The 12780-nt window shown below is 37.1% G+C and overlaps 2 protein-coding genes across 6 annotated transcripts; one reads left to right on the top strand and one right to left on the bottom strand.

Annotated features, from left to right (window-relative positions):
* Positions 1-316: 316 nt before the first annotated feature.
* On the top strand, positions 317-3718 carry LOC129875503 (pentatricopeptide repeat-containing protein At3g16610). The gene has a single exon (XM_055950782.1). It carries the CDS (start codon positions 389-391, stop codon positions 2819-2821), a length of 2433 nt encoding a protein of 810 aa, XP_055806757.1. The 5' UTR covers positions 317-388; the 3' UTR covers positions 2822-3718.
* A 2896-nt stretch (positions 3719-6614) lies between these two features.
* LOC129875977 (probable alpha,alpha-trehalose-phosphate synthase [UDP-forming] 7) lies at positions 6615-11879 on the bottom strand. 5 transcript variants are annotated; one of them, XR_008763265.1, is made up of 4 exons: positions 9117-11702; positions 8607-8880; positions 7319-7688; positions 6615-7199 (listed from the first exon to the last, which is right to left on the bottom strand). XR_008763265.1 is itself a non-coding variant. In XM_055951246.1 (4 exons), exons 2-4 carry the CDS (start codon positions 11102-11104, stop codon positions 7377-7379), a joined length of 2574 nt encoding a protein of 857 aa, XP_055807221.1. In that variant the 5' UTR covers positions 11105-11135; positions 11709-11879; the 3' UTR covers positions 6615-7376. The 5 variants fall into 5 exon arrangements, 4 of the variants coding, with proteins under 4 accessions (XP_055807221.1, XP_055807219.1, XP_055807220.1 ...); XM_055951246.1 differs by adding an exon at positions 11709-11879 and having other exon boundaries at positions 6615-7688; positions 9117-11135; XM_055951244.1 differs by adding an exon at positions 11709-11878 and having other exon boundaries at positions 6615-7688; positions 9117-11485.
* Between the last annotated feature and the right edge of the window lie 901 nt (positions 11880-12780).

The raw sequence follows: 12780 nt of genomic DNA, 5'->3' as shown, positions 1-12780 counted from the left end.
ATTTATACTTATAAAATCATGTTAGAAGTTTTATTTTCTATGAGTTTTCTTAATCAGGTATTTAATTATTTATAATTTTGTGTTATTATATTATTTTACTATATCATAAATTTTAAAAATTTAAAGATTCATAGGGCTTATGCACTTACGCCTCATTCTGTGCTAAGCAAAACGTTTAGTCTTACGCCCCCGCCTTTTAAAACACTATTTGTGACTATATAAGTCTATGTCATTTTAAAAAAAGTTAAAATATTTTTTTCTTAATATAAAAACTTGATTCTCTAAATAGATTAATGAGAAGGTAAGAATATGTAATTTAAAATGTTATAAATAGGCTTCCAGCCTTTACTCATCACCATTTTACATAGTGTAATATACTTAGGCGCTCATGGCATGCAACATGTCACTGTCACGCATAAATGTGAGGGGAATAATAAACATCAGTTGGAATTTCAGCCATGAACCTTACTACAATTACCTTGCTATTCTTGATGCCTGCACAGAAACTAAGCAATTAGCTATAGGCAAATCAATCCACCAACACATCATCAAGCATAATCATTGTAATGATAATCGTTCGAATTTACTAGACAAGTTAACGCGTTTTTATGTTTCGTGCAGCAGAGTTGATCTTGCACGCCAGGTGTTCGATTTAATTCCTAACTCAGATAGAAATAACAAAGTTATATTATGGAACCAAATGATTAGAGCTTATGCTTGGAATGGACCCTTTGAGAAGGCTATTGATTTGTATTACAAAATGGTGGAGTATGGTGTTGGACCGACGAATTATACATACCCTTTTGTGATTAAGGCTTGTTCTGCTTTGCAAGACGTAGAAAATGGCGTCGAGATTCATGAACATGTGAGAAGGCAGGGGCTTGTTGGTGATGTTTATGTTTGTACAGCTTTGGTTGATTTTTATGCAAAGTGTGGGTTGTTGGTTGAGGCACGACGAGTATTTGATGGAATGTCGCAAAGAGATATTGTGGCGTGGAATGCAATGATTTCGGGGTGCTCAGTGAATGGTTTGTATTTGGAGATGAGGGGTTTGGTTTTGGAGATGCAAGAAAATGGGTTAACTCCGAATTCATCTACAGTTGTAGCGATTCTTCCTGGTATTGCGGAAGCTAATAAGTTGCATGAAGGGAAGGCTGTTCATGGGTATTCTATGAGAAGGGGCTTTGTTAATGATGTAGTTGTTGACACTGGCATTTTGGATGTGTATGCAAAATGTGGTTGGTTGAACTACGCGAAGAGGATTTTTAGAGTCATGAGTTTTCAGAATGAGATCACGCGGAGTGCAATGATAGGAGCATATGTAACATGTGATTCTACTCAAGAAGGATTGGAACTGTTTGAGCAAATGAGGATGGAAGATACTAGATCTCCTTCTCCTGTCATGCTTGCCACTGTAATTCGAGCTTGTGCTAAGCTGAATGATATGAGAAGAGGAAGAAAGATGCATGGTCATACTGTTAAGTCAGGGTCCAATTTGGATTTGATGGTGAGTAATACTCTTCTATCTATGTATGCAAAGTGCGGGAGAATAGATGATGCGCGTACCTTCTTTGAGGAGATGGATTTAAAAGATTCTGTTTCTTTCAGTGCTATAATTGCAGGGTGCGTCCAGAATGGCCACGCAGAAGAAGCTTTGCAGATTTTACGAGTGATGCAATCCTCTGGGGTTGAGCCAGAATCTGCAACAGTGATGGGAATTTTACCAGTTTGTTCACATTTGGCTGCTCTACAACTTGGAGTTTGCACCCATGGTTACTCGATAGTGCGTGGATTTACAGAGGATGTTTCTGTTTGTAATGCTCTAATTGACATGTACTCCAAATGTGGTAAAATCGGCATTGCAAGGATTGTCTTTGATAAGATGAATAAGAGGGATATTGTCTCATGGAATGCAATGATTGCGGGATATGGAGTTCATGGTCGTGGAAGGGAAGCAATTTCACTGTTCTATGACATGCAGACTGTAGGTCAAATGCCAGATGAGATAACTTTCATTGGTCTCTTATTTGCTTGCAGCCATTCAGGTCTTGTTGCTGAAGGGAAATGTTGGTTCTTCAGCATGTGTCAAGAATTCAAAATTAGTCCTAACATGGATCATTACTTGTGCATGGTGGATCTTTTGGGGCGTGCTGGTCTTCTGGACGAGGCCTATGGTTTCATCCAGAATATGACGTTTAAACCTGATGTGCGTATCTGGAGTGCCTTGCTTGCCGCATGTAGAATCCATAAGCATATTGTTCTAGCAGAAGAAGTATCCAATAAGATCCAATATCTAGGACCTGAAAGTCCAGGCGGTTTCGTTCTTTTATCTAATTTGTATACTACTGCTGGGAGATGGGATGACGCTGCTCATGTTAGAGTTAAGCAGAAGGATTCTGGCTTTAAGAAGAGCCCAGGATGTAGTTGGATTGAAATAAACGGTGTGGTCCATGCATTTGTTGGTGGGGATCAGTCCCATCCTCAGTATGCTAAAATAGATGAGAAACTGAAGGAACTTTTGAGGGAGATGAAAAATTTGGGGTATAGTGCAGAATCCAGTTTTGTTTACCAAGATGTTGAGGAAGAAGAGAAGGAACAGGTTCTGCTTTATCACAGTGAGAAACTTGCAGTTGCATTCGCGTTGCTAAATCTGGATCCTAGCAAGTCCATACTCGTTACTAAGAACTTACGAGTTTGTGTTGACTGCCATAGTACGCTGAAATATATAACTCTAATTACGAAAAGAGAAATTACAGTGAGGGATGCTTGTCGATTTCATCATTTCAGAGATGGAATGTGCAGCTGCGGAGATTTCTGGTGAAGAAGGATGGGAACTGTTTTTGTTGCTTGACGTATCCCTACTAATGCTGCATTGCCTATCTAAACTAGGTAGTTGAAGCGTATTCAAAGATGATATCTTGGCTGCATGTTCTGTTAGACTATTTTGAGGGTCCTCGAATTCACAAGTACATTAGTTGGCAGATTTTGACAGCATGCCATAACTAAGATGCATCTGCAGATAAACTTTACGTAGCAGTAAGATGATGCATCGTCAGGAAGATTTGACGGATGGAGCATGTACTGCTTTGTGCAGAGAACTCAACATCACAGAGTTTTCTTGTAAAGAACCTCGTCTTAATATTGGAAATCTGGTATTTATATTTGATCAGTAACATCCTGGAGCTTCTTTGAACCTACACCATGGTTGCCACATGCATCAGTGATCAAAGTTTTCGATATTATGAACAATCAATTCTGGTGAAACTTTGGCAAATGACGGATTTCTTCCATTATACTGCATGCACTTCAAGATATGATTTTGAGTGAGTCGTTCTATCCTTCTCATATGCTTCCTTCCTCATACTGAAACATATGAGAAGGATCGCGGAGATGCACGGATGCCCCTCTGTGGAGGTGTGGAGGTTGGCTATGGAAGGTTTTAGCAAAGGTAGAGGTAGGCCAAAGAAGTGTTGGAGAGATGTGATTATACAAGACATGACGCAACTTCAACTTACCGAGGACATGACCTCAGATAGGAGATTATGGAAGACATGACTAGGATAGAAGATTAGTAGATAGTTGAGTGTAATTTCGCTTGTCCTTCCATACTAGTAGCCGTAGTATTATTCTTGTAGGTTCTCATTCCCCCAATTTTTGTTACTATCTATTGTCCCTTGTAATTTGTTCATCGTATTATTTTGTTCTACTTACTGTTCCTTTTTCAGTATGCTTTGTCTTTCCTTGTGTTAAAGTATTGTCTTGGTTTCTTCACTCCTGTTATTTTCTTGAGCCAAGGGTCTATTCGAACCAACCTCTCTACCTCCCAAGATAGAAGTAAGGTCTGCGTACACACTACTCTCCCCAGGTGAAACTACATTGATCATTGGGTATGTTGTGTTGTTGTAGTAGAGACTACTCGTACAAGTGGTCAAAATAGTAGAGAGAGCTTGCACCACACTCAATATCTATGATGCCAAAAGCAAATGTTGAGAATTGATACAATAGCAGAGAGAGCTTGCACCACATAACAAGGGAAATCCACCTTCCTTGTTTTACTTTTTTCTTCTTCAACAAATAAAGTTTACTTCATTAAGGACATCATATATCCGAAAGAGTGAGCAGTGTCATTTACAATCCAGTTTGGGAACATCGTCTCCTAAAGAGACTCCACGGACCAAAGAAACAGAAAATGTAGCTAAGTTATGAGCAACAATAATGAAACTCAAGGAGTAAGGGGTCCGGATGTCATCCGGGACAAGTACTAGGGTCTCCAAAGGCCATTCCGCATATTATTAATTGTTTAAAAATGAGACCAAAATCAATTCCGTTACCAGGAATCGAACCTGGGTCTCCTGGGTGGAAGCCACATATCCCAACCACTGGACGATAAAGGAAGTCTTATTTCGCAGTGAAATACCTAAAAAAAAAAAAAATCATGGTCGGGAAGGTTTGTTGATGATGTTCAATAAATTATATATATACCCTATATTTCTCGATTGTTTGGTAAAACAAGAAATATCTTTCCTTTCCAATTTTTTTCTAATGATTTAGATTACGTTTATCACAAGAATATGAGATAGAAAGATAATGAGTCAATCAAACAACAATAACAAGTTACAACATATCTAGTGAAATCTCTTAGATAGGATTTGAAAGGTACAATATACCCAAACCTTATACCTATCTCATGAATGTAGAAAAGCTTTTTTCGAGCTTGTTAAATTGACGTTGATGGTAAAAAAAAAAAAGAATCATCATCATTTGGTTGTCTTCCTTTGCAAGCAGGCAACCAAAAATTCCGAGGTTAGTGGCACACGGTAAATAATATCACTCTCAAATTATTTTTGTTCTGAATGGTGGTATACGTATTCTGACATCATTCATATTATCTAAAATATAATGCAACTCAAAAAATCAAAATTTCAAGTTACAATCAATAACCAAAAGAGTAGAAAGTTAGTAGGTGGTTGAGCGTAGGACTGTTAAAATCAAACCAAAATCAATAATTAGAACCGAAAAAAAGTTTGGGTTATTCATTTAGCGATTTCGATAACGGTTTAGATTTTTTATTATTGAGTTATTGATTATTAACGATTTGTGATTTTTTAACCCGTTAGTAAATTAATAAATTATATTTATACCATTCGGTATATAAAGTTCTTGACTTATAATTTAATTTCATACTTTTATTTTTAGATGTCTCAAACTATTGATTATTCTACAATGTGCGAGTGTTTGCTTTTGAGCAAGATGCAATCTATCAACTCATGTGCATAGTTCATTTGGTTTGTCATCTTATTTCTAAGTGATTTTCAATGATTTTTTTGTGTCGAATCTTAACAGTTAAACCGATAACTGAATCGATAACGATCAATAACAGATAAATTGATACTTGATCAGCCAATATCTTAATAGTTCTATAACAGTTTAGCATGTCAACAAATTGATAATCGTTAATCGATAAGTCAAACCAATAAACTTTAAAATCGAACAGACCAAAACACAGCGCTTGGTTGTTGCCAAACAAACCCAGTTTCTCGATTAGCGACCGACTTCAAGAAAGTGAGGGAATCAAGCCGGTGAGTTGAGCGTTGTCTTATTACTAACCTATTTATATCTTTGGCTGGGTGAGAGTATAGAATTCCATGTCCATCCTAGTATTAGCATATTCGTGTAGTTTTCGGCTTTTACCATCTAATTGCACTTCACCTTACCCAAAAGGTAATGGTCCAAACTATGGAAAGCCTTCAGACTTTTTGGGTTGGACTTGATAGGAAAACTGGTCTTTGATAGCAACATTATTGTTGCATAAGCAAGAGGAAGAGCCGCTGCTCTTTGAAATCAGCAAGAGGTTATGCTACTAAAGCACCCAACCAAACTCCACCTCATGCAAAGTCACCATACCTCTTCGGGAGGGAAGACACACATGCCACACAGACACATACTGTTTAGATTTCCCATGTTGTACTTGTACACACAAAATCTGGGTTTCTCAAAAATGGTCTCTTTACATATCAGTAGGAGCAAGGTTTGAGTACATTCAGAATCATTTTTCAAAAATTAGGTCAAAAGTATTTACTCGTGATCTATCGGACAACAAATGATACGATTCAGAACCATTTTTCAGGCAAACGCCAATCATACATACCGCTATCTTATCGAGGAATTTCTTAAGATTAAGATTTCAAAGACCAGGTGACGACGATGAAACCACCCAAAACAAAAGAAAAATCAAGCTAGGAAATGACTCGTAATCAATCCAATTGATGGACCCTGGACCCACCCGTCCCCCATGCTCTCTTCTACTTACATACCAAGTTTTCATATGTGATAGGGTTTGAACCTATTCGAATTAGTGATATAAATGTAAACCCACACATCACAAGTTGCACTTAGACTGGAAAGCCAAGCCCTAAACCCTTCTGTCTTATATACTCTTTTCTTAAAACTGGAATAGATAATCCAATCTAGAAGAAAGCATTGCAAAAAACATATATGCAAATCTCTACTTCCAGCAGCAGGAGCCAAGATATGGTTTGCATGTAAATGAGATAGGAAAATAAAAAGACAAACAGAAAGACACCATGGAGAAAGTCAGTACTCACAAGTCGTCATAACAAAATTTAAGGTTACTAATTTATAGAGCAAAATTATTATTGCATTACTTGTATCAACACAATGCTTTCCAAATGAACCAAAAGAAAACAAGGTGATAAAAACATCCCTTTTCATCACTAAAGAGTCTGTACAATAAGATCGCCAAAATATCATTGCCTCAATCTACATGTTTATGCTTATTTACCACAAACCGATTCCATGTCCATCGAAAGAATTCTTGTCTAAACTGAAATTTACATTAACTCCAAGGTACTTTTGAAAAGTTAACCATCGATGTATCATGCAGACGCAAGACAACCTTCATAAAAGCCTATCCACCGCAATAAATGTTAGCTGCTAGAATAATGAGAACTTTATTTCGGAGAGTGATCAGAACTTTTAGTTCTACAAAACTCACTGCCACCGTCAATCTTGTAAAATAGTTGATACCATGTTTCTCATCTGTCTCGGTTGCTTCCTTCAATGGGTTCCTAATTCTGCATAAATGTTTCACCGGGACTCTAGGATTTGACAATTTTTTCCCAAGATGCACAAACAATCTACAATCAACTTCAGTACTCCACTTCTCATACAAAGTACTTCTAGGGAAGGGGTAAAAGAATGGATCAATGTCAAAAGGAAAAAATGATTGAGCAGAATGTAATTCTGCTTTCTTAAAACCTAAAACTAACTATCAAAGAGATGAAGCCACTGGCCCAACCTGGAAAATACATGCAGTAGGAAGGAAACCAAACAAACTTAGGCATCCATCAGCTAATTTAAGCCGAGTCCTCAGCTTCTTCATCAGAAATAAATGGAGTAATAGTTGCTTCAGCAAGAGACTCTAGCATAAATCTAACCTCTGAAGTGTCGTCCAAATAATACTTAGCCTTGCTTGGTTTTTGTCCAACTGTGCAGGCAAATACTTTGGTATCATAAGAAAGAATATTTCTGGATAAAGCATCACCGATGATCTCAAACATATCCTCATCAGATCGATCGTCACCGATGCAAAGCACAAAATCTGCCAGTTTTCCTCTCTCTACCAAGGATGTGAAGATCTTTTCAGCTACTAAACCTTTGCTGACCCCCTAGAAGAAAAATGAGAAAATTAAGGTTACTCAAACCTTGTGTCACACAATAATTGAATGACTGCAATCTACCAAAGATGGATAAGTCAAACATCATCAATACAAAGATACTTAAGACAGTAAGAAACTTGACAAGAGAAATCAGAAAATTGAAAAAATTCTTGAACTCTGAATAAATTCCAACCATTGAAGCATTATTTAAATGGCATAATACATAAATAGACGCTTAAACTTGGGCTTAACTGACAAGTAAACACTTGACCTTTGAGTATGCACATCTAGACACCTCAACTCATCTCCATTGTGTTAGTTGGACACTCCAACTTACAAAATGATCATCTAGACACCTCCAAAATTTATGTGTCAGATCAGCATAGACACTATAGGGACGAGTTTAAGTGTTTAGTTGGCAGTTGCCAATTGAGACCAACTTACGGTTAGATGTGCACTCTCGCAGTTGGAGTGCTTACTTGCCAACTGAGGCCAAGTTTGAGTGTTTGTTTATGTATTATGCCTATTTAAAATAATCGCGTGAAAATGATGTTCAGTCATTTACTTATCATCTTAGCCAGGCATACCATAACCAATATATATACATCAAAAGAAGACATGAACACTATGAACATTGACATAATACAGGAAATCAATGATTTGCTTCTGTGTCATATTATTCATTGCCAAAGGCTACTGTTTCATATCATTCTCAGATGTGAAGAATGCAATTCCAGTTTTCAATCTAAGATTGACATGAAATCATTAGAAAATAGGTGTGTTATCATCTGAAGAAAGATGTCATCAACATGCTAGGCTTTTGCTTATATAACGATGCCACTTACCCATTGATGAAAGAAAATTCCAAAATATAACAGCAGATAAGAATGAAACAACCAATTTGGTAACTGGGATAAGTATGCATGCCTGAGGTTTGACTTCCACAATGAACTGCCCACTTTTCACAGCAACAGGTTCATTTGCTAAAACACTCTCTAGATGATCAAGCATCTCCTTTGCCTGAGAAAACCCAAAGCCAGGATCCGCATCACGGTACTGCCATACTATAGCGCTTTCCTTTTTTTCAATGCAAGAGCCATCTGTAGAATCTGTATAGGACTGCATTACTGGTTCAGCAAGATGCATCCAACCAAAATCAGAGTTCTGACTGCACGTTTCCCATTCCTGATCTTGCGACCATCTGTGACATCAAAAAAAAAAATCAGCTAACTAAAAACTGTTTGGATCACATTATTTTAGTATAGTATTCCTCAAAATATATGCGCTATCAATGACATCTGATATATGAACATCAAAATCGTGATCCATACTGTGTAAAATAATGTGATCCAAACAGTTTGCAGTCAAACGACCAGCATGCATGTAGATGTCATTGATAGAACATATATTATAAAGGGAAAGAGGGGGAAAAAACACCTCAAGAAGTAGCCATGTTCTGCTGCAAGACCCAGCTTCCTACAAGGAGAAAACCATTTGTCCAGACTGTCTCTTCCCCTTCCACTAACAATAAAGACGGCATTGTTTTGATCAGCACAAATTCTATTCAGGATTGAGATAACTTCAACACTTGGAGACTTGATGATAGAGTTCTGAGGCATCATAGTTCCATCATAGTCCAAGAATATGGCCCGGCTCTTAGACTTGATATAAGCTGACTCAATATCATCAATTGAAAGCTTTCTAAAGTTCGGATCTAGGGCCACAACTCTGAATCCAAAACCCAAACCAATGCCATAGCATCTTTTTCTGAAGTGATCTATACAGGTCCTCTCCATATCCTGCAAGAAGCTTCTTGCCCAATAACCAACATCATGGGTGCTAACATAACGATAATGATTTTCATGTCGTAGCTGCTTCTCTGGTTCAGCCATAGATATAGCCTCATTCATTGCCTCAGCAGTTGCTTCAACATTCCATGGGTTGATGCGGATTGCCCCACTCAGTGAAGGTGAACACCCAATGAATTCAGATACAACTAACATGCTTTTCTTAGGTTCATCCACATCTGAATCAGCTTCTGAACCAGACATGCCCTGTCGACAAGCAATGTACTCATAAGGAGTTAGGTTCATCCCATCCCTCACAGCTGTAACAACAACACATTCTGCGATACTGTAATAAGCCATGCGTTCACTGCTTGATATAGGCCTATCTATATAAACTACAGGTTCATATCCAGGCTTTCCAAATTGCTTATTGATTCTCTTACAGCTTTCCAGTATCTCCGCCTGTATTTCCTTTAAATCTACTCCTTTACCTCTTGTAGGATTTGCAATCTGGACCAGCACAGCCTGCTCTTGCCACTTGGGGTGCTGTCTGAGCATGTGTTCCATAGCTAGAAGCTTTAAATTAATACCTTTGAAAATATCCAGGTCGTCGAAACCAAGCAACACAGTTTTTCCTTCAAATTGCTGCTTTAGCTCCTTAAGCTTCAACTCTTTAGCTGCAAGTCTCTTCATGTTCTCAATGTGTCCCATATGTATTCCAACAGGCATAATCTTGATGCCTACTGTCCTTCCATAGTATTCTAACCCTATATAACCTCTTTTAGACTGATACTCTAAGCCTAACATCCGACTGCAACAAGAGAGGAAGTGTCGTGCATAGTCGAAAGTGTGGAATCCAACAATGTCAGCACAAAGCAAAGCCTTGAGTATTTCCTCTCTAACAGGAAGAGTCCTGTAAATCTCAGATGAAGGAAACGGACTGTGAAGGAAAAACCCCATCCTCAAACGATTGAACCGCCTCCTTAAGAATGTAGGCAACACCATCAAATGATAATCATGAATCCAAACAAAGTCGTCCTCGGGATTAAGAACCTCAACTACTTTCTGTGAAAACAACTTGTTGGCAGACACGTATGCTTCCCACATAGAGCGATCAAACCGGCCTCCATGATCAGGTGAAAATGGCAACATGTAATGAAAAAGTGGCCACAAATGCCTCTTACAGAACCCCTCGTAATATTTTTCCACAATATTTGGCGGAAGAAATGCAGGAACGCATCTAAACTTTTCCAACAGATAATTAGACAAATCATCCTGTTCAATCGGATCAATATCAACACATAACGACCCAACATATATCACTTCCATGTCTTCAGGTAAACCATCCCTAAGTCTCAAAAGTAGTGAGTCCTCATTCCAATTAAAGCTCCAGCCTTTATTGTCTGGTTTCCTTTTTGCTTTCAGGGGCAACAGATTTGCCACTACAATCATCCGTTCACCAGCCAGCGAAGACGGATTCTCAGATGAAACACTATGAGCCTGATCATCATCCAGCTCACATATACTCCCAGGTAGTGTCATCACCCGTGGCATCCGCCTCCGGTCCCTATCTCTTCCCATTGTCGGAAAATTCCCAGATGCCAAATCCATAAGGTTGGTATACGATCTCGAAATCATTTTTACTAATATTCTTCAGTGTCTTTTCCAACTGCAAAAACGTCTCCTTACAATGCCACCTCAACCCCTTAATTGGGTAGTTCTTAAATATTTGCAAGGACATCAAACAGTACAAGTTACAAATAATAACAGCAACAAGAATGCGTCAGTCCCAATCCCCAAACTAGTAAGGTTGGTCTATATGAACCCTCTATATTCATTCTTTCCTTTTTCACCCTAATTCATTCCAATAAATCAAACACTACGACTTCACATACAACTAGCTCAAACATAAAATCCTAGCCCAACATATCCCAATATATAAAAAGGGGCAAGCCGATGCGCTAAAGCTCCCGCTACGCACGTGTACGGAGAAGATCCGTACCACAATGCCGCCTTACCCTGCAATTGTGCAAGAGGCTGTCACAGACCATTAATCCAAATCACATGCAAAAAGAGAAAGAAAAAAAAACGCTAAATAAAATAAATCAGACAGAACCCATATGATTTTTAAACTACACCATAATATCAAAATACAGCATTCCAAAATCTTGATTTTCAGATAAATTAAACAAACAAAATCACACAAACCATATATCTTTTTGGGATGAAAATCAAAACCCACCTCAGAGATTCAATTAGCAGAAACCCCTTTGAATTCTTGGCAGCAAAAAGATGAAAAAGACTCGATCTTGGAAGTTCAAAATTGGTGAAGTCTAGGGTTTGAACTTTGTTGGGTTTGTTCTTAATTATTTTTTTTAAAAAAAAAATAAAAATAAAAAGTGATCCACTAATACTATGTACAAGGAAAATGCTGGATAATGAATATTCAGGCCAAAAAAAAATAATAATTGTTGCATATAATTTAGTAGGACAAAAAATGAGCTTTCAAATTTAGACCATTTAGCTTATGGTGCCCATTTTTTTTAAAATAATAAAGATGTCTATAATTATCTATATAGAGTGTTTATATTAGATTATGTAAATCTATTGTAGTTAATTGATTTAATAAAGTGATAATGCATGTTGATTAACAATAATTAAACGCTAAAGGTTTATGTATAAATATATGTCATGTTTTTATTGTTTTGATATAAACACTGAATATAAATAATTTTTTACTTAATTTGAGTGCATTTTTATTAATTTATCTAATACAACTATCTGCTACATCATATGATATTATTCCCTCCATTTATACAATTATCTCCTATATCATATAATATTATTTCCACTAGTATAGTTTATGGAGCTGGAATATCTAAAAATCCCTCTAAATGTAAAATTTTATGATTCAACCTATTGAACGTTGTCATTTTAAAAATAGCCGGTGTTTCGGATTGCTAAGCCTAACATCAGACACTCCTGTGTTTACACTTTATAATGATTTTGAAGTGAGTAAAGGTGTAATTTTTCAAGCAGTATGGCTATAAAGTTAAATGATGATCTCAACATTGGCTAATTATGCATTTGCCCTCCTTTTAACTTGGCATTGATTATTAATTGCACACTTTAACTGTTTGTAGGCTTAAATTATTATTTTTTTTGCATTTAATAAAGGTTCAAAGCTTAATCATTCAGATGTAATTTATTAAGCGCATTTTATTTTTAGGTCGGAATCTTATTAATTCATGATTTTGAAGTGGGTAAATGTGTAAATTTTCAAATACTACGGCTATAATTTAAATGATGATTTC

Source organism: Solanum dulcamara, chromosome 12 (assembly GCF_947179165.1).
Source record: "Solanum dulcamara chromosome 12, daSolDulc1.2, whole genome shotgun sequence".
In the NCBI taxonomy this organism is placed as follows: Eukaryota; Viridiplantae; Streptophyta; class Magnoliopsida; order Solanales; family Solanaceae; genus Solanum; species Solanum dulcamara.
The sequence above is the reverse complement of the archived record's forward strand: the minus strand, read 5'-3'. Positions and strand labels throughout refer to the sequence as shown.